We start from the raw sequence: 27,733 nt of genomic DNA on the forward strand, positions 1-27,733 counted from the left end.
GATTTAGAGTGGCACTATTGGGGGTAAGATTCAGACAGAGAGAGAGGGAGAGAGGGAGAGGTGAGGAGGGGTGTGACAGCCCGTCTGATTCCTGAGCCAAGGGAGATTTTATACGATCCAGAACACAGCAGAGGCTGGGCCAAGGGCAAGGCTGAGGCTGAGGCCAGAGCAAGGCTGAGGCTGAGACCAGAGCAAGGCTGAAGCTGGGCCCAGAGCAAGCCTGAGGCTGGGACCAGAGCAAGGCTGAGGCTGGGACCAGAGCAAGGCTGAGGCTGGGACCAGTGCGAGGCTGAGGCTGGGACCAGAGCAAGGCTGAGGCTGGGACCAGTGCGAGGCTGAAGCTGGGCCCAGAGCAAGCCTGAGGCTGGGACCAGAGCAAGGCTGAGGCTGGGACCAGTGCGAGGCTGAGACCAGAGCACAGGTGCAAATCTAGTGCCAGGAATCATTACATGTCATTACTTTAACACAGGCTTCACAGCAAAGATCCAATATACTAGATAGGGTTAGCAAAGTATTTGCTTGTGTGTGTGTGTGTGTGTGAGTGAGTGAGTGAGTATCTGAGTGTGAGTGTGTGGGGGAGACTTGGCCATGAGAACAAGGTGGAATGGGGGTCGACTTACGAGGAACGAGAGGGGAATCGTAAACCGTGTTCCTATCCCATTGTTGGCTTTTTCCCATACTAATTTAGTTGAAAGGGGTCTGTGGCTCCATGGCGGTGTGCGGAGAACACCCTAAAAGCCCTCACATATAATCTTTATAGATGACCATAAAACAGCCCAGTGAAAACAGGGAGAGATGGGGTGTCAAATGAATCCCAGAAAAGGACAGCAAAGCTGCACTAAAGGTCAGCAGCTCTTACGTCTCTCCGGAGAGACTTTCCTGACAGAGACCGTGCTCAACGCATTTCAAATACTGACATATTGTCACGCAGAATACCACAGCATATTGTTACAGCACAGGGCTCGCAGTTTGCAGGTGCAGACATGCATCTCTTTTATTGATAACGTACATTTCAATTAAAGCTAATTAAAGGGGAGTTTTCAACATACTGTAGCCTACACACAGCTCCATTTCAAATTTTTTTTTTTTTGGGGGTCATTTAGCAGACACTCTTATCCAGAGCAACTTTTATCCAGGTTTGTTTAGTCAGGTTGTCCCATTGGACCTCTTGTTCAAGCAAGACCGTGCCTGAGTTGGTGTTGTGCTGCTCGACAGGTTAGAGGAGGACTAGATCCAATAGTCCATGGTTGTGCCCCAACTGACACCCTAGATAGTGCACTACATTTGACCAGGGCCCATGTCCAAAGTAGTGCAGCATATAGGGAAAATGGTGCCATTTGAGGCACAGCTGTTGTTAAGGTGTGTGATGGTTCAGTGGAAGGTTGGCTGGTTTTACCAGCCGTTTCCTAGCTATTATTATGCAGGTGTGCAGACCGGGTGTAAGTTCGAGGTGTTCAGTGGTACAGTAGCCTATAGGACCACAGCCTTCTCCTACAAGGCTGGTAATGGCTATGGTGTCAGGGTGAGTTGTTCTTCTCATGTTTATAGTAATTGAATCTCCCTGACTGTTGTCAGGGACACTTCTCATCAACTGTGGTGTGAGGTAAAGCATGAAGGATGAATGTCCGCATACGCTTTGAGACTTCCGGCGCCGACAGAGATGGCCGCCTCGCTTCGCGTTCCTAGGAAACTATGCAGTTTTTTGTTTTTTTACGTGTTATTTCTTACACTAGTACCCCAGGTCATCTTAGGTTTCATTACATACAGCCGAGAAGAACTACTGAATATAAGATCAGCGTCAACTCACCATCAGTACGACCAAGAATATGTTTTTCGCGATGCGGATCCTGTGTTCTGCCTTACAACCAGTGTAACGGAGTGGATCACATGCAGCGACCAAAAAAAAAAAAAAAAACGACTCAGAAAAAGAGGGAAACGAAGCGGTCTTCTGGTCAGACTCCGGAGACGGGCACACCGTGCACCACTCCCTAGCATTCTTCTTGCCAATGTCCAGTCTCTTGACAACAAGGTTGATGAAATCCGAGCAAGGGTAGCATTCCAGAGGGACATCAGAGACTGTAACGTTCTCTGCTTCACGGAAACATGGCTAACTGGAGAGACGCAATCCGAAGCGGTGCAGCCAGCGGGTTTCTCCACGCATCGCGCCGACAGAAACAAACATCTTTCTGGTAAGAAGACGGGCGGGGGCGTATGCCTTATGGCCAACGTGACATGGTGTGATGAAAGAAACATACAGGAACTCAAATCCTTCTGTTCACCTGATTTAGAATTCCTCACAATCAAATGTAGACCGCATTATCTACCAAGAGAATTCTCTTCGATTATAATCACAGCCGTATATATCACCCCCAAGCAGACACATCAATGGCTCTGAACGAACTTTATTTAACTCTCTGCAAACTGGAAACGATTTATGCGGAGGCTGCATTCATTGTAGCTGGGGATTTTAACAAGGCTAATCTGAAAACAAGACTCCCTAAATTTTATTAGCATATCGATTGCGCAACCAGGGGTGGAAAGACCCTGGATCATTGTTACTCTAACTTCCGCGACGCATATAAGGCCCTGCCCCGCCCCCCTTTCGGGAAAAGCTGACCACGACTCCATTTTGTTGATCCCTGCCTACAGACAGAAACTAAAACAAGAAGCTCCCACGCTGAGGTCTGTCCAACGCTGGTCCAACCAAGCTGACTCCACACTCCAAGACTGCTTCCATCACGTGGACTGGGAGATGTTTCGTATTGCGTCAGACAACAACATTGACGAATACGCTGATACGGTGTGCGAGTTCATTAGAACGTGCGTTGAAGATGTCGTTCCCATAGCAACGATTAAAACATTCCCTAACCAGAAACCGTGGATTGATGGCAGCATTCGTGTGAAACTGAAGGCACGAACCACTGCTTTTAATCAGGGCAAGGTGTCTGGTAACATGACTGAATACAAACAGTGCAGCTATTCCCTCCGCAAGGCTATCAAACAAGCTAAGCGCCAGTACAGAGACAAAGTAGAATCTCAATTCAACGGCTCAGACACAAGAGGCATGTGGCAGGGTCTACAGTCAATCACGGACTACAGGAAGAAACCCAGCCCAGTCACGGACCAGGATGTCTTGCTCCCAGGCAGACTAAATAACTTTTTGCCCGCTTTGAGGACAATACAGTGCCACTGACACGGCCTGCAACGGAAACATGCGGTCTCTCCTTCACTGCAGCCGAAGTGAGTAAGACATTTAAACGTGTTAACCCTCGCAAGGCTGCAGGCCCAGACGGCATCCCCAGCCGCGCCCTCAGAGCATGCGCAGACCAGCTGGCCGGTGTGTTTACGGACATATTCAATCAATCCCTATACCAGTCTGCTGTTCCCACATGCTTCAAGAGGGCCACCATTGTTCCTGTTCCCAAGAAAGCTAAGGTAACTGAGCTAAACGACTACCGCCCGTAGCACTCACATCCGTCATCATGAAGTGCTTTGAGAGACTAGTCAAGGACCATATCACCTCCACCCTACCTGACACCCTTGACCCACTCCAATTTGCTTACCGCCCAAATAGGTCCACAGACGATGCAATCTCAACCACACTGCACACTGCCCTAACCCATCTGGACAAGAGGAATACCTATGTGAGAATGCTGTTCATCGACTACAGCTCGGCATTTAACACCCTGGGTCTCGACCCCGCCCTGTGCAACTGGGTACTGGACTTCCTGACGGGCCGCCCCCAGGTGGTGAGGGTAGGCAACAACATCTCCTCCCCGCTGATCCTCAACACTGGGGCCCCACAAGGGTGCGTTCTGAGCCCTCTCCTGTACTCCCTGTTCACCCACGACTGCGTGGCCATGCACGCCTCCAACTCAATCATCAAGTTTGCGGACGACACAACAGTGGTAGGCTTGATTACCAACAACGACGAGACGGCCTACAGGGAGGAGGTGAGGGCCCTCGGAGTGTGGTGTCAGGAAAATAACCTCACACTCAACGTCAACAAAACTAAGGAGATGATTGTGGACTTCAGGAAACAGCAGAGGGAACACCCCCATCCACATCGATGGAACAGTAGTGGAGAGGGTAGCAAGTTTTAAGTTCCTCGGCATACACATCACAGACAAACTGAATTGGTCCACTCACACAGACAGCATCGTGAGGAAGGCGCAGCAGCGCCTCTTCAACCTCAGGAGGCTGAAGAAATTCGGCTTGTCACCAAAAGCACTCACAAACTTCTACAGATGCACAATCGAGAGCATCCTGGCGGGCTGTATCACCGCCTGGTATGGCAACTGCACCGCCCTCAACCGTAAGGCTCTCCAGAGGGTAGTGAGGTCTGCACAACGCATCACCGGGGCAAACTACCTGCCCTCCAGGACACCTACACCACCCGATGCTACAGGAAGGCCATAAAGATCATCAAGGACATCAACCACCCGAGCCACTGCCTGTTCACCCCGCTGTCATCCAGAAGGCGAGGTCAGTACAGGTGCATCAAAGCTGGGACCGAGAGACTGAAAAACAGCTTCTATCTCAAGGCCATCAGACTGTTAAACAGCCACCACTAACATTGAGTGGCTACTGCCAACACACTGTCAATGACACTGACTCTACTCCAGCCACTTTAATCATGGGAATTGATGGGAAATGATGTAAATATATCACTAGCCACTTTAAACAATGCTACCTTATATAATGTTACTTACCCTACATTGTTCATCTCATATGCATACGTTGATACTGTACTCTATATCATCGACTGCATCCTTATGTAATACATGTATCACTAGCCACTTTAACTATGCCACTTGGTTTACATACTTATCTCATATGTATATACTGTACTCGATATCATCTACTGTATCTTGCCTATGCTGCTCTGTACCATCACTCATTCATATATCCTTATGTACATATTCTTTATCCCCTTACACTGTGTATAAGACAGTAGTTTTTTTGGAATTGTTAGTTAGATTACTTGTTCGTTATTACTGCATTGTCGGAACTAGAAGCACAAGCATTTCGCTACACTCGCATTAACATCTGCTAACCATGTGTATGTGACAAATAAAATTTGATTTGATTTGATTTGAACTTGCTCAGGTTCAGCTTCAGCATCATTGTATTTGTTATAAGCAATAGAACAAAGTCCAGTGACTATTCACTTCTGATTTAAAATGACAGACAGATGTTTTAGTCGGCTTAAAGAGACCTCTGCTCTCGAGGGAAATTGACAGTCAGTCTCTGATCCTCTCCTGACCTCAAAACCCAAACAACAAGCCTCTCAAACCCTCTTCAGCTTCAGTTTTACACAATCATTTTTCAAGGGGGTTTTCAGCTTTCATCTTTCTCTGTGGCATCGGATTGTGTGGCTAAACGCAGGTAGACCTGGGTACAAATACTATTAGAAATCTTTCAAATGCTTTTAACATTTGTTTCAGTCTGCCTAGAGTACAAGTTGGGCGGTGTTTGAAATGTTATAACTGTCTTTATTGGTTATTTGCAATAGGCTAGCTCAAACAAGCACAGATAGAGTATTTTAAATCATTTCAAATAATGTTTGAACCCTGGTCTGAAGCGCAGGCAAGCTAGTGGCTTGCTAATAGCACAGAAAAAAGCATGTTATTTCTATCCCATCTCAGTGTTATTCTTTGCTGCAGGTTTTCTCCCCTCTGTGTTGACGATTCAGTGCTTTTTTATGGCTACACCGTGCCAGAGATTTTAAAATTTATCATACCTTTTATGATTAGGGGCACTTGGAAAATTGTTATAAAAGTATGTTGAACATCAGCCAGCAGGGAACAGCTGTTTTTCTCTGTTCTCAGATGAAAGCGAGCCACACTGCTGAGTTAAAACACACACTGTCGAGCAGCTAGCTGAAACACACTGTTGAGCAGCTAGCTGAAACACACTGTTGAGCAGCTAGCTGAAACACACTGTTGAGCAGCTAGCTGAAACACACTGTTGAGCAGCTAGCTGAAACACTAAGTGGCTAGCAGCTTGCTGAAACACACACTGGCTAGCAGATAGCTAAAACACACTGGCTAGCAGCTAGCTGAAACACACACACACGCACACACACACACACACACGCTAGCAGCTAGCTAAAACACACACTGGCTAGCAGATAGCTAAAACACACACTTGCTAGCAGATAGCTGAAACACACACTGTTGAGCAGCTAGCTGAAACGCACACTGTCGAACAGCTAGCTGAAACACACACTTGCTAGCAGGTATCGAAAACACACACTGGCTAGCAGATAGCTAAAACACACACTGGCTAGCAGATAGCTGAAACACACACTGGCTAAAACACACACTGGCTAGCAGCTAGCGAAAAAACAGCTTAAACAGAGTAGTTGGAGCATCTCCACTTTCTCTTTACTAACTAGGGCTGGGAATTACCAGGGACCTCACGAATTACGACATGTCTGGCTCCCAAGTGGGTGGGCCTATGCCCTGCCAGACCTACCTATGGCTGCGCCCCTGCCCAGTCATATGAGGGCCTAATTTATTTATTTCAATTGACTAATTTCCTTATATGAACTGTAACTCAGTAAAAATCATTGAAATCGTTGCATGTTGTGTTTATATTTTTGTTCAGTAATATATTTTACATAACCACAAATATTGTATTTTCAGCTGGTGTACAAAACTGACAGTAAAAGACGCAAAAATGAAACGTAAGAACAGGAAGCATAGAAATAGAGCATATAGAACAGATCTACAGCTTCTTAGATTTGCTTTCAATGAGAATGACAGATCTATAACTCACATTTCTATTTGAATTTGGTCAGCGTTTCTTTTATTTTGGCAGTTACCTGTAGTTACCCCTGTAGCTCTTCCAGGGGTTCAAATTGAAGGAATGGTACTGATTTCTTCCAGGTGTTCATATTTAGAGAATGGTACAGTACTAGAGTTCAATTGCGGGAACCCGGTTACTGAGATTTACCGCCCAAAAACCGCTCCCCTTTCCCGGGATAAATAACTGCGAGAAACCGGTAAATGACAATAAATTATTTATATCAACAGCATGATGTGGAATGGAACTGTTCAATGATATGCAATGACAAAATCTGGCTTCTCTACGGCCTTCTCTCTGCTCTCTGCATGATCAATCATCAACGCTCATGGTGGGGACAGACAGCCCATCTTGGTATGGAGTACAGTTCACAATGCATGTTGACCTACAGTATCAACTCATCATGGTAACTTTTTTTCTTGTGACAGATAGGCCTACATTTCCTGCAGCATAGCCTATGACCGAATGCTCGTCTAATATATACACCCACATCTGACTTTCGGGAGGCACCATAGTTTTGTTGTTGTAAATATATATATATACAGTACTTCTTTATTGCAGCTGCAGAGTGTTAAAACAGCCTTGACTGACTCGAGTATTGTTGCTTTAAGTCAGAGCATGAGCGAGCAGTCGTTCTCTCTCCATCAATTCCATTCAAATTGCATACAAAATACATGTAGATAATTCTGTTCAAAATACCCTAGCCTACCTCAGTATTAGCCTTGTATGTGCAGTAGCTAATGAATGATGGGTTATGCATAATACGCTAACTTATTGCCTCTGTCTTTGCGCAATAAGCAAGTACCTGTATTCCGCTGGCCTCTCTCCTTTAAAAAACGCTCTGTAGCTCTTGGGAGCCATTTGGGAGATGAGCCCATGGTTAGGAGGAAGAGAGGGATCATTTTCTCCCAACGGAGGACAAAAAAAAAGACCCTAATGCTAACAGTTACGGTAGCTCGATTTCATCCCTAGGTTAAAGTTTCCTCTGTTCCCCACTCAATAACCTTCCTTCTGTGCTGTGACAGGAGAGGAAGAGACCCTGGGAAGTGTTTTTGATAGCAGAAGAAAAAAGGAATGGAAACGCCCTTCAGAATTCGCCCCACAATAGTGCTGTAACGGGATAGCTGAGGCCCAGGGGAAAATGTCTCAGGCAGTTACAGTCCGAGTTAGAAAAGGACAACAGTAGTGCTCCCAAAAATGAGCATTCCTCCATTGACCTGGGATGTTTTTATGGTTTCCTCATGCTCCTCACTAACAAAAATGGTTCCACGGATTGTGATAATATACTCCCAAGTGTGTCTCTTACCTATTCATTATATAACAGTTTATAAACATCTTATAAACCATTTACAAACTCTTTGTAAGTGAAGTATTACCATTAACAAATACGCTTGGTATCACACAGACAGTATGCCAAAAATACACAGAAATCTGCACCTGCTCAAAGCCTCTGTCTAGATGTGTGGGCTCTCCCCTTCCTTCCCACCACCCATCCAATCCCTTCCCTTCCTCCCCAATCCTACTGGCCATTCCATCTAATCCCTTCCCTTCCTCCCCAATCCTACTGGCCATTCCATCCAATCCCTTCCCTTCCTCCCCAATCCTACTGGCCATTCCATCCAATCCCTTCCCTTCCTCCCCAATCCTACTGGCCATTCCATCTAATCCCTTCCCTTCCTCCCCAATCCTACTGGCCATTCCATCTAATCCCTTCCCTTCCTCCCCAATCCTACTGGCCATTCCATCCAATCCCTTCCCTTCCTCCCCAATCCTACTGGCCATTCCATCCAATCCCTTCCCTTCCTCCCCAATCCTACTGGCCATTCCATCCAATCCCTTCCCTTCCTCCCCAATCCTACTGGCCATTCCATCCAATCCCTTCCCTTCCTCCCCAATCCTACTGGCCATTCCATCCAATCCCTTCCCTTCCTCCCCAATCCTACTGGCCATTCCATCTAATCCCTTCCCTTCCTCCCCAATCCTACTGGCCATTCCATCCAATCCCTTCCCTTCCTCCCCAATCCTACTGACTATTCCATCCAATCCCTTCCCTTCCTCCCCAATCCCACTGCCCATCTCACCCAATCCCATCCCTTCCTCCCCCATGCCATCGCCCATCCAATCCCATCCCTTCCTCCCATCGCCCATCCAATCCCATCCCTTCCTCCCATCCCATCCCATCGCCCATCCCATCCAATCCCATCCCTTCCTCCCCAAACCCACCGCCAATTCAATCCCATCTCTTCTCAGTGAAACCAAAACAGCCAAAGCGCCGCAGGGGCCAGAGGGGGGCCAGAGGGGGGCTAGGCTGTCAGGTTTGAAGGGTTAAAAGGGAAGTGTGGAAGTTCAAAGATCTGTGACCCCTTCAGACAAAAGGCTCTGCTATCTCTGTTATCCCCAGGACAGGTCTCTGTCTCACTGCTTCAACCTAAACAAAGACATCGTGTTCCTCTATCTGTCAGTCTGTCCCTCTCTGTCTCTCTGTCTGTCTGTCTGAGAGCCTTCTGTCTACACTGGTTTCTACTGGAAATGCATAGTCAGTTCTGAGGGCCAGAACACAGGGTAAAATACCAACTGAAGCAGGCTGCTGCGGTAGGGAGATGATTGGCACCACAAACAATAACAAATTCAGAAATAAATCTCCTCACAGCAGGCATTCTTCTGTAATTGTATTTAATATTAAGTCTCCAGTTTTTGCTACATAACCTCTTTTTCTGTTTGTTTTCTTCCCCATTTTCCCTCCCTCCCTGCCTCCCACACTCCTCTCCAGGAACCCTGATGGTGATGTCCAGCCGTGGTGTTACATCGCTGACCATGAAGACGGAATCTACTGGAGATACTGCGACATACCCACCTGTCAGAGTAAGAGAATGTATGTGTGTGTGTGTGTGCGTTCTTGCGTGTGAATCAGAGTCATGTCGTCAACGCCCTGTGTTCCTGTGTTACACCCTGGCTGACCTGAAAGCCTAGAGGCCCTGTTCGTCTCCCAGTCGGTGGCTCTGTCAGTCGCTCTGCGTGTCAGATCGTTATGAAAAGGTTTATAGGTCATCTGCAGAAGCTTTTCACTGAGCTATTATCATCCTGAAGAATGTCTCTTAACTCGGCTCTGCAGTGTCCGGGCATGCCTGTTCCATGTGAACTGTCAGTCAGTCGCACTGTGTTTTTACATTTCTGTAATTAGCTGCCACTCATTCAGCTCAGCAGAGCTCAGTACAGCAGTCAGTGTGTTGTGTTATTGCCTCTGTGCTTGTTCTCTACTGGCATACATGTTCTCTACTGGCATACATGTTCTCTACTGGCATACATGTTCTCTACTGGCATACATGTTCTCTACTGGCATACATGTTCTCTACTGGTATGTTCTCTACTGGCATACATGTTCTCTACTGGCATACATGTTCTCTACTGGCATACATGTTCTCTACTGGCATACATGTTCTCTACTGGCATACATGTTCTCTACTGGCATACATGTTCTCTACTGGCATGTTCTCTACTGGCATACATGTTCTCTACTGGCATACATGTTCTCTACTGGTATGTTCTCTACTGGCATACATGTTCTCTACTGGCATACATGTTCTCTACTGGTATACATGTTCTCTACTGGTATACATGTTCTCTACTGGCATACATGTTCTCTACTGGCATACATGTTCTCTACTGGCATGTTCTCTACTGGCATACATGCTCCCTTCTGGCAGACATGTTCTCTACTGGTATGTTCTCTACTGGCATACATGTTCTCTACTGGTATGTTCTCTACTGGCAGACATGTTCTCTACTGGTATGTTCTCTACTGGCATACATGTTCTCTACTGGCAGACATGTTCTCTACTGGTATGTTCTCTACTGGCATGTTCTCTACTGGCATGTTCTCTACTGGCATGTTCTCTACTGGTATACATGTTCTCTACTGGCATGTTCTCTACTGGTATGTTCTCTACTGGCATGTTCTCTACTGGTATACATGTTCTCTACTGGCATGTTCTCTACTGGCATACATGTTCTCTACTGGTATACATGTTCTCTACTGGCATGTTCTCTACTGGCATACATGTTCTCTACTGGTATGTTCTCTACTGGCATGTTCTCTACTGGCATACATGTTCTCTACTGGTATACATGTTCTCTACTGGCATGTTCTCTACTGGTATACATGTTCTCTACTGGCATGTTCTCTACTGGTATACATGTTCTCTACTGGTATACATGTTCTCTACTGGTATGTTCTCTACTGGTATACATGTTCTCTACTGGCATGTTCTCTACTGGCATGTTCTCTACTGGTATACATGTTCTCTACTGGTATACATGTTCTCTACTGGCATGTTCTCTACTGGCATGTTCTCTACTGGTATACATGTTCTCTACTGGCATGTTCTCTACTGGCATGTTCTCTACTGGTATACATGTTCTCTACTGGTATGTTCTCTACTGGCATACATGTTCTCTACTGGTATACATGTTCTCTACTGGTATGTTCTCTACTGGTATACATGTTCTCTACTGGTATACATGTTCTCTACTGGTATGTTCTCTACTGGTATACATGTTCTCTACTGGTATACATGTTCTCTACTGGTATGTTCTCTACTGGTATACATGTTCTCTACTGGTATACATGTTCTCTACTGGTATACATGTTCTCTACTGGTATGTTCTCTACTGGTATACATGTTCTCTACTGGTATACATGTTCTCTACTGGTATGTTCTCTACTGGTATACATGTTCTCTACTGGTATACATGTTCTCTACTGGCATGTTCTCTACTGGCATACATGTTCTCTACTGGCATACATGTTCTCTACTGGTATGTTCTCTACTGGTATGTTCTCTACTGGTATGTTCTCTACTGGCATACATGTTCTCTACTGGCAGACATGTTCTCTACTGGTATACATGTTCTCTACTGGTATGTTCTCTACTGGCATACATGTTCTCTACTGGTATGTTCTCTACTGGCATACATGTTCTCTACTGGCATACATGTTCTCTACTGGTATGTTCTCTACTGGCATACATGTTCTCTACTGGCATGTTCTCTACTGGTATACATGTTCTCTACTGGCATACATGTTCTCTACTGGTATGTTCTCTACTGGCAGACATGTTCTCTACTGGCATGTTCTCTACTGGTATACATGTTCTCTACTGGCATACATGTTCTCTACTGGTATGTTCTCTACTGGTATGTTCTCTACTGGCATGTTCTCTACTGGCAGACATGTTCTCTACTGGCAGACATGTTCTCTACTGGCATACATGTTCTCTACTGGCATACATGTTCTCTACTGGTATACATGTTCTCTACTGGTATGTTCTCTACTGGCATGTTCTCTACTGGTATGTTCTCTACTGGCATACATGTTCTCTACTGGTATGTTCTCTACTGGCATACATGTTCTCTACTGGCATACATGTTCTCTACTGGCATACATGTTCTCTACTGGCATACATGTTCTCTACTGGCATACATGTTCTCTACTGGTATGTTCTCTACTGGCATACATGTTCTCTACTGGCATACATGTTCTCTACTGGCATACAGGTTCTCTACTGGCATGTTCTCTACTTGTATACATGTTCTCTACTGGCATGTTCTCTACTGGTATGTTCTCTACTGGCATACATGTTCTCTACTGGTATGTTCTCTACTGGTATGTTCTCTACTGGCATACATGTTCTCTACTGGCATACATGTTCTCTACTGGTATGTTCTCTACTGGCATGTTCTCTACTGGCATGTTCTCTACTGGCATACATGTTCTCTACTGGCATGTTCTCTACTGGCATACATGTTCTCTACTGGCATGTTCTCTACTGGCATACATGTTCTCTACTGGCATACATGTTCTCTACTGGCATGTTCTGTACTGGCATACATGTTCTCTACTGGCATGTTCTCTACTGGCATACATGTTCTCTTCTGGCATGTTCTCTACTGGCATGTTAGGGCAGGTAGCCTGGTGGGTAGGAGCATTGAGCCAGTAACCGAAAGGTCAGCATTCAGTTGTACAACTGACTAGGTATCGTCCTTTCTCTTCTGGCATGTCCTCTACTTGCTTCTCCTTATTAATTTATTTACCCTTGAATTTTAACAGGGAAGGCACATTGAGACCTAGGTCTCTTTTTCAAATGTGCCCTGTATAATACATTATAAATATACACATTAGACACAATATATATATATATATTTATATACAATACCAGTCAAAGGTTTGTATACACCTTCTCATTCAAGGGTTTTTCTTTATTTTTACTATTTTCTATGTTGTACAATAATAGTGAAGACATCAAAACTATGAAATAACACATATGGAATCATGTAGTAACCAAAAACAGTGTTAAAGTAGCCACCCTTTGTCTTGATGACAGCTTTGCACACTCTTGGCATTCTCTCAACCAGCTTCACCTGGAATGTTTTTCCAACAGTCTTGAAGGAGTTCCCATGTATTCTGATCACTTGTTAGCTGCTTTTCCTTCACTCTTCGGTCCAACTCATCCCAAACCATCTTAATTGGGTTGAGGTCGGGTGATTGTGGAGGCCAGGTCATCTGATGCAGAACTCCATCACTCTCCTTCTTGGTCAAATAGCCCTTACACAGCCTGTAGGTGTGTTTTGGGTCATTGTCCTGTTGAAAACAAATGATAGTCCCACTAAGCGCAAACCAGATGGGATGGTGTATCGCTGCAGAATGCTGTGGAAACCATGCTGGTTAAGTGTGCCTTGAATTTTAAATAAATCACAGACAGTGTCACCAGCAAAGCACTTCCACAGCATCAAACCTTCTCCATGCTTCACAGTGGGAACCACACATGTGGAGATCATCCATTCATCTACTTTGTGTCTCACAAAGACACGGCGGTTGGAACCAAAAATCTAAATTTTGGACTCATCAGACCAAAGGGCAGATTTCCACTGGTCTAATGTCCATTGCTCGTGTTTCTTGGACCAAACAAGTATCTTCTTCTTATGTGTCCTTTAGTAGCAGCAATTCGACCATGAAATGTGTCTGTTATGTTGAACTCTGTGAAGCATTTATTTGGGCTGCTATTTTTGAGGCTGGTAACTGTAATGAACTTATCCTCTGCAGCAGAGGTACCTCTGGGTCTTCCATTCCTGTGGCGGTCCTCATGAGAGCCAGTTTCATCATAGTGCTTGATGGTGTTTGCGACTGCACTTGAAGAAACTTTCAAAGTTCTTGAAATGTTCCGTTTTGACTGACCTTCATGTCTTAAAGTAATGACAGACTGTAATTTCTCTTGCCATAATATGGACTTGGTCTTTTACCAAATAGGGCTATATTCTGTATTCCACCACTACCTTGTTACAACACAACTGATTGGCTTAAACTCATTAAGAAGGAAAGAAATTCCACAAATTAACTTTTAACAGGGGACACTTTTTTTAATGCCAAGAGTGCGCAAAGCTGTCATCAAGGCAAAGGGTGGCTATTTGAAGAATCTCAAATCTCAAATATATTTGGATTTGTTTAACACTTTTTTGGTTACTAAATTATTCCATATGTGTTATTTCATAGTTTTGATGTGTTCACTATTATTCTACAATGTATAAAATTGTAAGAAATAAAGAGAAATCCTTGAATGAGGAGGTGTTCAAAAACTTTTGACCGGTAGTGTATATACAGTTGAAGTCGTAAGTTTACAAACACTTAGATTGGAGTCATTAAAACTCGTTTTTCAAACACTCCACAAATGTCTTGTTAACAAACTACAGTTTTGGCAAGTCGGTTAGGACATCTACTTTGTGCATGACACAAGTAATTTTTCCAAAAGTTGTTTGCAGACAGATTATTTCACTTATAATTCACTTGTATCACAATTCCAGTGGATCAGAAGTTTACATACAGTAAGTTGACTGTGCCTTTAAACAGCTTGGAAAATTCCAGAAAATTATGTCATGGCTTTAGAAGCTTCTGTTAGGCTAATTGACATCCTCTGAGTCAATTGGAGGTGTACCTGTGGATGTATTTCAAGGCCTACCTTCAAACTCAGTGCCTCTTTGCTTGACATCATGGGAAAATCTAAAGAAATCAGCCAAGAAAAAAACATGTAGACCTCCACAAGTCTGGTTCATCCTTGGGAGCAATTTCCAAATGCCCAAAGATACCACGTTCATCTGTACAAACAATAGTACACAAGTATAAACACCATGGGACCACACAGTCATCATACCGCTCAGGAATGAGAAGCGTTCTGTCTCCTAGAGATGAACGTACTTTGGTGCAAAAAGTGCAAATCAATCCCAGAACAACAGCAAAGGACCTTGTGAAGATGCTGGAGGAAACAGGTACAAAAGTGTCTATATCCACAGTAAAACGAGTCCTATATCGACATAACCTGAAAGGCCGCTCAGCAAGGAAGAAGCCGCTGCTCCAAAACCGCCATAGAAAGCCAGACTAAGGTTTGCAACTGCACATGGGGACAAAGATCGTACTTTTTGGAGAAATGTCCTCTGGTCTGATGAAACAAAAATAGAACTGTTTGGCCATAATGACCATCGTTATGTTTGGAGGGAAAAGGAGGCAAAGCCAAAGAACACCATCCCAACTATGAAGATTGGGGTGGCAGCATCATGTTGTGGGGGTGCTTTGCTGCAGGAGTGACTGATAAACTTCACAAAATAGATGGCATCATGAGGAGAGAAAATTATGTGGATATATTGAAGCAACAACTTAAGACATCAGTCAGGAAGTTAAAGCTTGGTAGCAAATGGGTCTTCCAAATGGACAATGACCCCAAGCATACTTCCAAAGTTGTGGCAAAATGGCTTAAGGACAACGAAGTCAAGGTATTAGAGATTTGCTATTGAAAAAGCTTTTGAAAACTTGTGGGCAAAACTGAAAAAGCGTGTGCTAGCAAGGAGGCCTACAAACCTGACTCAGTTACACCAGCTCTGCCAGGAGGAATGGGCCAAAATGGGCCAAAATTCACCCAACTTATTGTGAAAAGCTTGTGGAAGGCTACCCGAAACGTTTGACCCAAGTTAAACAATTTAAAGGCAATGCTACCAAATACTAATTCAGTGTATGTAAACTTCTGACCCACTTGGAATGTGATGAAAGAAATAAAAGCTAAAATAAATAATTCTCTCCTCTATTATTCTGACATTTCACATTCTTAAAATAAAGTGGTGATCCTAAATGACCTAAGACAGGGAATTTTTACATACAATACCGTTCAAATGTTTGGGGTCACTTAGAAATGTCCTTGTTTTTGAGAGAAAAGCTCATTTTTTGCCCATTAAAATAACATCAAATTGATCAGTAATACAGTGTAGACATTGTTAATGTTGTGAATGACTATTAATTTCATCTAGATGTTCTGGTGTAAACTGGTGGCAAGGAAGTCAGATGCAGGAGAGCAGAACTAGGTAGTAGCCGGAGCAGTTTAATCCAAAAACCAACGGCATAAAAATACAACAGAATATGGGTAGAAAAACCCGACGCCCACCAGTAACATGTGCACAAGCACTTACAAACATTTCCACACAAAGACATGGGGGTAAAAGAGGGTTAAATACACAACACTTAATGAGGGAAATGGAAACCAGGTGTGTATGAAAACAAGATCAGGTACCTCCTGTCCATATACACTTATTTATTGTAGTCTAATGTCTTAACTGATCCTTAACCAGCACTCCTATTCTCAGACGCTTTTTGAATACGAGCCCTGGAGGCTGTATGGGGTTCCTACTCCTCTGTGTTACTGAAGCTAAATGACTCAAGCCCACTCCTCAAACTTCTCACTCTGGAGGCCAAAGGGCTAAAGGACCCATTAACTTATCCAACAATGCGTGGCCTGCTGAAACGACAGCTTTGGTTTGTGTCTCTCTCTCGCTCTCGCTCTCGCTCTCGCTCTCTCTCGCTCTCTCTCGCTCTCTCTCGCTCTCTCACTCTCTCTCTCGCTCTCTCTCTCTCGCTCTCTCTCTTTCGACTGACCTATTTCACACAAGTGTCTAGTTATCCATGAATGTCTCGACCAGACACATCCCCACCTTTGTGTCAGAGTGGGTAAGGCCGACCCACCCACCCATCCATCCATTCCCCTGGCTGGTTGTGTCAGAGGGGGGCAGGCAGACCCACCCATCTATCTACCCATTCCCCTGGCTGGAGTAAGCACTAAGCTGATTCCTTATCTCATGTGAATTGAGGCCAGCCTTTGTTGCAGGCAGATGGGATACTGCCACCATAGGCCTGCTCCCCCCTTCCTTCCTTCCTTCCTTCCTTCCTTCCTTCCTTCCTTCCTTCCTTCCTTTCTTTCTTTCTTTCTTTCTTTCTTTCTTCCTTTCTTTCTTCCTTTCTTCCTTCCTGCCTTCCTTCCTTCCTTCCTTCCTTTCTTCCTTTCTTCCTTCTTTCCTTCCTGCCTTCCTTTCTTCCTTTCTTTCTTCTTCCTTCCTTCCTTCCTTCCTTTCTTTCTTTCTTTCTTTCTTTCTTTCTTTCTTTCTTTCTTTCTTTCTTTCTTTCTTTCTTTCTTTCTTTCTTTCTTTCTTTCTTTCTTTCTTTCTTTCTTTCTTTCTTTCTTTCTTTCTTTCTTTCTTTCTTTCTTTCTTTCTTTCTTTCTTCCTGCCTGCCTGCTTGCCTGCCTGCCTGTTTTTGTCTGCTGTCTTCCAGTCTGGATCGGTGCAGCCCGCCTGCCCAGTAACCTATCCTTGTGCCGTGTGTGTGTGTCCAACTTCTCCTGTTTGCTGTGAGCTTCGCCCATATCGAATGCAGCTCTATTTCTGCATTGGCATTATAGATAGAGATAGACACACTGTATTTCTGAATAGAGGGGAAATTGAGAGAAGAAAAGAGCTCAGAGCGAGGCATCTACAATGAAGACAGATGAAGAGCGAGGCATATGCCTGTCTGTCTCCCTGTCTGCCTCCCTGTCTACCCTCCTGTTTACTTGGCTGCCTGTCTGTCTGCCTCCCTGCCTGTCTCCCTGTCTGCCTTCCTGTCTACCCTCCTGTCTGCCTGTTTGTCTGCCTGTCTGTCTGTCTGTTTTGTCTGTGTTTTTGTCTGTTTTGGTTGGTCTGCATGTTGTTTTTTCTGTTTCGTGTGGCATTGTGGCCGTTCACTGAGGCTCTGCCTGTACCCACCAGGGTTGGTCAGGTCAGTTTCAACGCTGTGCCCTGTCATCCAGGGTCATCACGTCATCCTGGTGAGGCAGCGGGCACACCCTTTTAAAACAACAACAACAAAAATGTCATTTAGCAGACACTTTTATCCAGCTTAAAGGAGAAGTTTTATTTTGTTCAACAGAGTCTCTATTTTGTTATGTAAATGTAATGTTATAGAATGGTCCAGACATCTTTTTTTTGTGATTTCACTTGTTTTTAATACAATTACTCCAAACAGCAAATGATTTCCTTGTCCTCGCTGTGTAGTATAGGGGCCATGGGGCCATCTCAACGTCAGCAAGACAAAGGAGCTGATTGTGGACTACAGGAAACGGAGGGTCTAGCTCGCCCTCATCCACATCGACGGGGCTGTAGTGGACTGGGTCGAGAGCTTCAAGTTCCTCGGTGTCCACATCACTAAGGAATTAACATGGTCAACACACACACCCACACAGTTCTGAAGAAGGCACAACGCCGCCTTTCCCCCTCAGGAGGCTGAAAAGTTCGAAAGTTCTAAAGCTGCACCATTGAGAGAATCTTGACCGGTTTCATCACTGGTTTGTTCGGCAACTGCAAGGCACCTGACCGCAAGGCGCTACAGTGGGTGGTGGGTACGGCCCAGCATATCAGTAGGGCCAAGCTCCCTGCCATCCAGGACCTCTATACCAGGCGGGGTCAGAGAAAAGGCCCCAAAAATGTTCTAATGACTCTAGCCACCCAAGCCATAGACTGTTCTCTCTGCTACCGCATGGCAAGACTGGAACCAACAGGACCAGCTTCTATCCCCAAGCCATAGACTGTTCTCTCTGCTACCGCGTGGCAAGACTGGAACCAACAGGACCAGCTTCTATCCCCAAGCCATAAGACTACTAAACAAGATTGATGAATAGCTTGTTCATATAAGGAAGCCAGTCAATTTAAATAAATTCATAATCTTGGATTGCACATGACTGGGAATACAGATATGCACCTGTTGGTCACAGATACCTTAAAAAAAAGTTATGTGCATGGATCCTAAAACCAGTCAGTATCTGGTGTGACCACCTTTGCCTCATGCAACCTGACACATGTCCTTCGCAAAGAGTTGATCGGGCTGTTGATTTGGCTTGTGGAATGTTGTTCCACTCCTCTTCAATGGCTGTGTGAAGTTGCTGGATATTGGCGGGAACTGGAACACGCTGTCGTACTCATCAATCCAGAGCATCCCAAACATGCTCAATGGGTGACATGTCTGGTGAGTATGCAGGCCATAGAAGAACTGGGACATTTTCAGCTTCCGGGAATTGTGTACAGATCCTTGTGACATGAGGCAGTGCATTATCATGCTGAAACATGAGGTGATGGCGGCAGATGAATGGCATAACAATGGGCCTCAGGATCTCGTCATGGTATCTCTGTGCATTCAAACTGCCATTGATAAAATGCAATTGTGTTAATTGTCCGTAGCTTGTGCCTGCCCATACCATAACCCCACCGGCACCATGTGGCACTCTGTTCAAAACGTTGACCTCAGCAAACCGCTCGCCAACACGACGTCATACACATAGTCTGCGGTTGTGAGGCCGGTTGGACATACTGCCAAAATTAACATTCAATTCTTTGGCAACAGCTCTGGTGGACATTCCGGCAGTCAACATGTCAATTGTATGCACCCTTGAGACGTCTGTGGCATTGTGTTGTGTGACAAAACTGCCCATTTTAGAGTGGTCTTTTATTGTCCCCAGCACACGGTGCACCTGTGTAATGACCATGCTGTTTAATCAGCTTCTTGATATGCCACACCTGTCAGGTTGATGGAATATCTTGGCAGAGCAGAAGTTCTCATTAACAGGGATGTAAACACATTTGTGCACAACATTTGAGAGAATTAAAGTTTTTGTGCGTAAGGAACATTTCTGGGATCTTTTATTTCAACTCATGAAACATGGAACCAGCACTTTACATGTTGCGTTTACATTTCTGTTCGGTGTTTTAGTAATGTGGTATATTGTTTCAGGGCTCCCGAGTGGCGCAGCGATCTAAGGCACTGCCATCCCCGGTCCAAATCCAGGCTGCATCACATCTGTGATTGGGCGGCATACAATTGGCCCAGCAATGTCCGGGTTTGGCCGGGGTAGCCGTCATTGTACATAATAATTTGTTTTTAACTGACTTGCCTAGTTATTAAATAATGGTTACTTTTTTTTAAACATAATTTTTGTGACCTGAGTCTTTCAACCAAAATATTACAGATGAGAAAAAAAAATTCACCTGCCTCTTTAAGGGGCGGGAAGTTACCGTGGTAATGTGAATCTAGTCATGTTTGTGCCTGTGAGATTGAGTCTGACCAGTAGAAGCGTTCTCTTCTCTTCTCTGGCAGTTGAAACTCAAATATAGAAAAACAACCTAGCTTATGGACAAAACAATATAAACAAAAACAAGGACAAAGTCTCCATTACCTGAAACGTAAACAAGGCCACCTCTTATGCCTGTAGGCAGCACTTATAAAATTCTAACTTTCACTCAGCTCTTCTCGTGCATACATTCCCCAGCCAGGCAGTGTTGCAGCACGAGGTGCTATATAGGATTCGTAGTTCTTTGACTTTGTGCGATTCATTTACCAGCTATGACACACAACGGCAGAAAAAAATGACAACAGCTACTGTAGCATTTATTTTACTATAAATGTGATACTTTTTATTCAGAAATGTGAGCAAAATGCTCACACTGTCGAACCTTGACCCCCTTGCCAACGTGGCTGGTGAAATAGATCTTACCGGCCAATGCAAAAATCGACCAGCATTTGGCAGGTGTTAATTTTAGGCCCTGACTGGTACTCCCCGTATATAGCCATGTTATTTTTACTCATCATTGTTTTTCATTATTCCTTGTGTCACTATTTTTATATTACATTTTTATCTTGAACTCTGCATTGGTCGAAAAGGACCCATAAGTAAGTATTTCACTGTTAGCATAAACCTGTGACAAATACGATTTGATTTGACACACACACACTGCAGTCCTGGAGACTTCTCTGACACACACACACACACACATACAGAAACACACACAGAAACACACACACACTCGCTCCGTTGTTATGAGCGGTCCTCCCCTCAGCAGCCTCTACTGATGCTAATATATACATTTTTGGTTCTCTATCAAAGCCAGGTAGTCGCAAGGGTGTTGTTTTGATTGATAGGGTAGGACAGGGATAAAGCCTCAAGGGAAAGCTGTCTGTTGCACCGGAACATGGGAAGGAGAGGTGCAACATTCTCGCTCCATTAAAATAATCCAGTTTATTAAATCAAATCAAATCAAATTGTATTTGTCACATACACATGGTTAGCAGATGTTAATGCGAGAGTAGCGAAATGCTTGTGCTTCTAGTTCCGACAATGTCGCAATAACCAACAAGTAATTTAGCCTGGGGCGGCAGGGTAGCCTTAGTGGTTAGAGCGTTGGACTAGTAATCGAAAGGTTGCAAGTTTGAATCCCCGAGCTGACAAGGTACAAATCTGTCATTCTGCCCCTGAACAGGCAGTTAACCCACTGTTCCTAGGCCGTCATTGAAAATAAGAATTTGTTCTTAACTGACTTGCCTAGTAAAATAAAAACTAACAATTACACAACTACTACCTTATACACACAAGTGTAAAGGGATAAAGAATATGTATATAAAGATATATGAATGAGTGATGGTACAGAATGGCATAGGCAAGATGCAGTAGATGAGTAATGTAGGGTATGTAAACAAAGTGGCATAGTTTAAAGTGGCTAGTGATACATGTATTACATAAAGATGCAGTAGATGATATAGAGTACAGTATATACATATAGTGATGAGTAATGTAGGGTATGTAAACATTATATTAAGTGGCATTGTTTAAAGTGGCTAGTGATACATTTTTTTACATCAATTTCCATCAATTTCCATTATTATGGTGGCTGGAGTTGAGTCAGTATGTTGGCAGCAGCCACTCAATGTTAGTGGTGGCTGTTTAACAGTCTGATGGCCTTGAGATAGAAGCTGTTTTTCAGTCTCTCGGTCCCTGCTTTGATGCACCTGTACTGACCTCGCCTTCTGGATGATAGCGGGGTGAACAGGCAGTGGCTCGGGTGGATGTTGTCCTTGATGATCTTTATGGCCTTCCTGTGACATCTGGTGGTGTAGGTGTCCTGGAGGGCAGGTAGTTTGCCCCCGGTGATGCGTTGTGCAGACCTCACTACCCTCTGGAGAGCCTTACGGTTGTGGGCGGAGCAGTTGCCGTACCAGGCGGTGATACAGCCCGACAGGATGCTCTCGATTGTGCATCTGTAGAAGTTTGTGAGTGCTTTTGGTGACAAGTTGAATTTCTTCAGCCTCCTGAGGTTGAAGTGGCGCTGCTGCGCCTTCTTCACCACGCTGTCTGTGTGGGTGGACCAATTCAGTTTGTCTGTGATGTGTACGCCGAGGAACTTAAAACCTACTACCCTCTCCACTACTGTCCCGTCGATGTGGATAGGGGGGTGCTCCCTCTGCTGTTTCCCGAAGTCCATGATCATCTCATTTGTTTTGTTGACGTTGAGTGTGAGGTTATTTTCCTGACACCACACTCCGAGGGCCCTCACCTCCTCCCTGTAGTCCGTCTCGTCGTTGTTGGTAATCAAGCCTACCACTGTAGTGTCGTCCGCAAACTTGATGATTGAGTTGGATGCGTGCATGGCCACGCAGTCGTGGGTGAACCGGGAGTACAGGAGAGGGCTCAGAACGCACCCTTGTGGGGCCCCAGTGCTGAGGATCAGCGGGATGGAGATTTTGTTACCTACCCTCACCACCTGGGGCGGCCGGTCAGAAAGTCCAGTACCCAGGGTCTCGAGCTTGATGACGAGTTTGGAGCATATTATGGTGTTAAATGCTGAGCTGTATTCGATGAACAGCATTCTCACATAGGTATTCCTCTTGTCCAGGTGGGTTAGGGCAGTGTACAGTGTGGTTGAGATTGCGTCGTCTGTGGACCTATTGGGGCGGTAAGCAAATTGGAGTGGGTTTAGGGTGTCAGGTAGTGTGGAGGTGATATGGTCCTTGACTAGTCTCTCAAAGCACTTCATGATGATGGAAGTGAGTGCTACGGGGCTGTAGTCATTTAGCTCAGTTACCTTAGCTTTCCTGGGAACAGGAACAATGGTGGCCCTCTTGAAGCATGTGGGAACAGCAGACTGGGATAAGGATGGAATATGTCCGTAAACACACCAGCCAGCTGGTCTGCGCATGCTCTGAGGCAGTGGCTGGGGATGCCGTCTGGGCCTGCAGCCCTGTGAGGGTTAACACATTTAAATGTTTTACTCACGTTGGCTGCAGTGAAGGAGAGTCTGCAGGTTTTGGTAGTGGGCTGTGTCAGTGGCACTGTATTGTCCTCAAAGTGGGCAAAACATGTATTTAGTCTGTCTGGGAGCAAGACATCCTGGTCCGCGACGGGGCTGGTTTTCTTTTTGTAATCCGTGATTGACTGTAGAGACTGTAGACCCTGCCACATACCTCTTGTGTCTGAGCCGTTGAATTGCGACTGTACTTTGTCTCTATACTGACGCTTAGCTTTGTTTGATTGCCTTGCGGAGGGAATAGTTAAAAGCAGTGGTTCGCCGTTTCAGTTTCGCGCGAATGCTGCCATCAATCCACAGTTTCTGGTTTGGGAATGTTGCTGTGGGTAATACATCATCAATGCACTTTCTAATGAACTCTCTCACCGAATCAGCGTATTCGTTAATGTTGTTGTTGGACGCAATGCGGAACATATCCCAGTCCACGTGATCGAAGCAGTCTTGAAGCGTGGAATCAGATTGGTTGGACCAGCATTGAACAGACCTGAGCGCGGGAGCTTCTTGTTTTAGTCTTTGTCTGTAGGCTAGAAGCAACAAAATGGAATCGTGGTCAGCTTTTCCCGAAAGGAGGGCGGGGGGGGCCTTATATGCATCGCGGAAGTTAGAATAACAATGATCCAGGAATAACAATTTACCAGCCCTGGTTGTGCAATCGATATGCTGATAGAATTTAGGGAGTCTTGCAGCCTCAGGATATGTGGTTTCCAGTTTACATAGAGTCAAATAAAGTTTGTTCAGGGCCATCGATGTGTCTGCTTGGGGATGAATATATACGGCTGTGATTATAACCGAAGAGAATTCTCTTGGTAGATAATGCGGTCGACATTTGATTGTGAGGAATTCTAAGTCAGGTGAACAGAAGGACTTGAGTTCCTGTATGTTGTTATAAATCAAGTTGTAAAACATAACGGCAACGTTTCTGTCTATATAGAGACCTTCATCAAGCAGAGGGGCGTCAGGTGGTTAAGAGCGTTGGGCAAGTAACAAAAAGGTCACTGTTTAGAAGAGCTGACTATGTGAAGAATCTGTCGATGTGCCCTTGAGATTAACCCTTACTTGCTCCTCTAAGCCTCTCTGGATAAGACTCTGCTAAATGGCTATTAAAGAAAAATATTTTCAAGGCAGGTAGTCCCTCAAGGACTACCTGCCTACCTGTTATTTGTGATTGATTAAAACTTAAAAAAGCCTGTTTGGGGCATCCCGAGTGGCGCAACAGTCTAAGGCACTGCATTGTAGTGCTTGAGGCGTCACTACAGACCCAGGCTGTGTCACAACTGGCCGTGACCAGGAGTCCCATAGGGCAGCTCACAATTGTCCCAGCATCGTTAGGGGCTTTACTTGACTCATTGTGCCCTTGTGGCAGGACGGGCGCCTGCAGGTTGACTTCAGTTCTCATTTGAATGGTGTTTCCCCTGACAAATCGGTGCAGTTAGCTTCTGGGTTAAGCGGGCAGGTGTTAAGAAGCGCGGTTTGGTTGGTCATGTTTTGGAGGATGCATGATTTTGCCTCTAGTGAGCCCGTTAGGGAGTTGCAACAATGAGACAAGATCACAATTGGATATCACAAAAACGGGGGTAAAATAAATAAAAAATCAAATTCCACTTGCACCTGAAATTTGCATTAGGTGAGGAGTGACACTCACTCTCTCCATTTTAAAAATAATGTTTACTATAAATCAAGTAAAGAATGTACAATGACGTTTCAGGTCTACACAAAGACATTCATCAACCATAGCAGCTTTTCCTAATGCAAAATGGTTTCTCTGTGCATTGACATTCAAAGTAAAGACAGCCACTGAAGAGTTAGCATTGATTGGAGAAGACAGAGTGAAGCTTGAAGAATTAGCAGTGGTGGATTGGAGAAGACAGAGTGAAGCCTGAAGAATTAGCAGTGATTGATTGGGAAGGACAGAGTGAAGCTTGAATAATTAGCAGTGATGGATTGGAGAAGACAGAGTGAAGCCTGAAGAATTAGCAGTGATGGATTGGAGAAGACAGAGTGAAGCCTGAAGAATTAGCAGTGATGGATTGGAGAAGACAGAGTGAAGCTTGAAGAATTAGCAGTGATGGATTGGAGAAGACAGAGTGAAGCTTGAAGAATTAGCAGTGATGGATTGGAGAAGACAGAGTGAAGCCTGAAGAGTTAGCAGTGATGGATTGGAGAAGACAGAGTGAAGCCTGAAGAGTTAGCAGTGATTGATTGGGAAGGACAGAGTGAAGCCTGAAGAGTTAGCAGTGATGGATTGGAGAAGACAGAGTGAAGCCTGAAGAGTTAGCATTGATTGATTGGGAAGGACAGAGTGAAGCCTGAAGAGTTAGCAGTGATGGATTGGGAAGGACAGAGTGAAGCCTGAAGAATTAGCAGTGATTGATTGGGAAGGACAGAGTGAAGCCTGAAGAATTAGCAGTGATGGATTGGAGAAGACAGAGTGAAGCCTGAATAATTAGCAGTGATTGATTGGGAAGGACAGAGTGAAGCTTGAATAATTAGCAGTGATGGATTGGAGAAGACAGAGTGAAGCCTGAAGAATTAGCAGTGATGGATTGGAGAAGACAGAGTGAAGCCTGAAGAATTAGCAGTGATGGATTGGAGAAGACAGAGTGAAGCCTGAAGAATTAGCAGTGATTGATTGGGAAGGACAGAGTGAAGCCTGAAGAATTAGCAGTGATTGATTGGGAAGGACAGAGTGAAGGCTGAAGAATTAGCAGTGATTGATTGGGAAGGACAGAGTGAAGCCTGAAGAATTAGCAGTGATGGATTGGAGAAGACAGAGTGAAGCCTGAAGAGTTAGCAGTGATGGATTGGAGAAGACAGAGTGAAGCTTGAAGAATTAGCAGTGATGGATTGGAGAAGACAGAGTGAAGCCTGAAGAATTAGCAGTGATGGATTGGAGAAGACAGAGTGAAGCCTGAAGAATTAGCAGTGATGGATTGGAGAAGACAGAGTGAAGCCTGAAGAGTTAGCAGTGATGGATTGGAGAAGACAGAGTGAAGCTTGAATGTGTGATCACTTATTCACTGATCAAAATACTTCTAATCGGTCTGACGTGTTTATGACGTTGTTGTCTGATTTATTATTACGCTGTATATCCAGTTTTATTAGGCAAAAAGGAAAAGGTTATGAGATGTTATATGATCTGTTGGTTTCTTGTAATATGGACCTGGAGTACTGTACCTCATGGTCAGGTCATGTGGTCCAGTCAGGGTCCAATGTTATCATACATTTTAGTCATTAGCTCTTAACCAGAGCGACTTATAATCAGTGCACAACTAAGGTAGGTGAACAAAAAAGGTTGCCATCTTGCTCCACCTTGGTGTAGGGTGAAGTTGCCCCTAGATTCTGATCTGGGGTCAGTTTCCCAACACTAATGCTTAAGGTTAGGATTGGGTGAGGGGAAGCTGATCCTAGATCTGTACCTAGGGGAGCAGGAGAGTTAAACAGTTCAGGAGTCGTGAAGCCCTATCAGCTTATCTCCTCTCAGTGGTGAGTAACTGACCAGGCATTACATGCCCAGGAGAGCACAGGGACCATTGTTCTGGCTCCTCAACATTGTGGGGCTGAGACCTGGGCAACTCAGTGGCCCCTGTGGGTCTAAGCCCTTAGATCGCATTATCTACTAAGCTAACATGTGGAATTGTTTTAAGATTCGCCAATGTCATGCAATAAAATGCTAATTAATTACTTAAAAATCATACAATGTGATTTTCTGGATTTTTGTTTTAGATTCTGTCTCTCACAGTTGAAGTGTTCCCAATGATAAAAATTACAGACCTCTACATGCTTTGTAAGTAGGAAAACCTGCAAAATCGGCAGTGTATCAAATACTTGCTCTCCCCACTGTATTTATCAATTCATTTTCAATTTAAGGGGTTTTATTGGCAGAGGAAACATATGTTTACATTCCCAAAGCAAATTAAATAGATAATAACCAAACTTAACATTACACTCACAACAGTTCCATAAGAATAAAGACATTCCAAATGTATATACACAGTGTTGTAACGATGTGCAAATAGTTAAAGTACAAAAGGGTAAATAAATAAACATAAATGTAGGTTGTATTTACAATGGTGTTTGTTCTTCACTGGTTGCCTGTGGTTACCTGGTTGCCTGTGGTCACCTGTGGTGCTGATGTTTAGGCCAAGGTATGTATCGTTTTTTGTGTGCTCTACGGCAACGGTGTCTAGATAGAATTTGTATTTGTGGTCATGGCAACTGGACCTTTTTTGGAACACCATTATTTTTGTCTTAATGAGATTTTCTGTCAGGGCCCAGGTCCGACAGAATCCGTGCAGAATATCTAGGTGCTGCTGTAGGCCCTCCTTGGTTTGTGACAGAAGCACCAGATCATCAGCAAACAGCAGACATTTGACTTCAGATGGCCGGATGCTGCAGACTGTTCTAGTACCCTTGCCAATTCGTTGATATTTATGTTGAAGAGGGTGGGGCTTAA

General features: G+C 44.6%; 1 protein-coding gene across 3 annotated transcripts in view; it reads left to right on the plus strand.

Annotated features, from left to right (window-relative positions):
- Nucleotides 1-27,733, plus strand: part of LOC112236532 (kremen protein 1) — a 118,314-nt gene that overhangs the window by 59,039 nt on the left and 31,542 nt on the right. For 2 of the 3 annotated variants that reach the window (XM_024405121.2, XM_024405122.2), the window contains exon 3: nucleotides 9,581-9,672. In XM_024405121.2, the coding sequence (XP_024260889.1) occupies nucleotides 9,581-9,672 (92 nt within the window). Of the gene's footprint in view, nucleotides 1-9,580; nucleotides 9,683-27,733 lie in introns of all 3 variants that reach the window. The other variant, XM_024405124.2, reaches the window with a different exon arrangement.

This window comes from Oncorhynchus tshawytscha, linkage group LG12 (genome assembly GCF_018296145.1).
Source record: "Oncorhynchus tshawytscha isolate Ot180627B linkage group LG12, Otsh_v2.0, whole genome shotgun sequence".
NCBI lineage: Eukaryota > Metazoa > Chordata > Actinopteri > Salmoniformes > Salmonidae > Oncorhynchus > Oncorhynchus tshawytscha.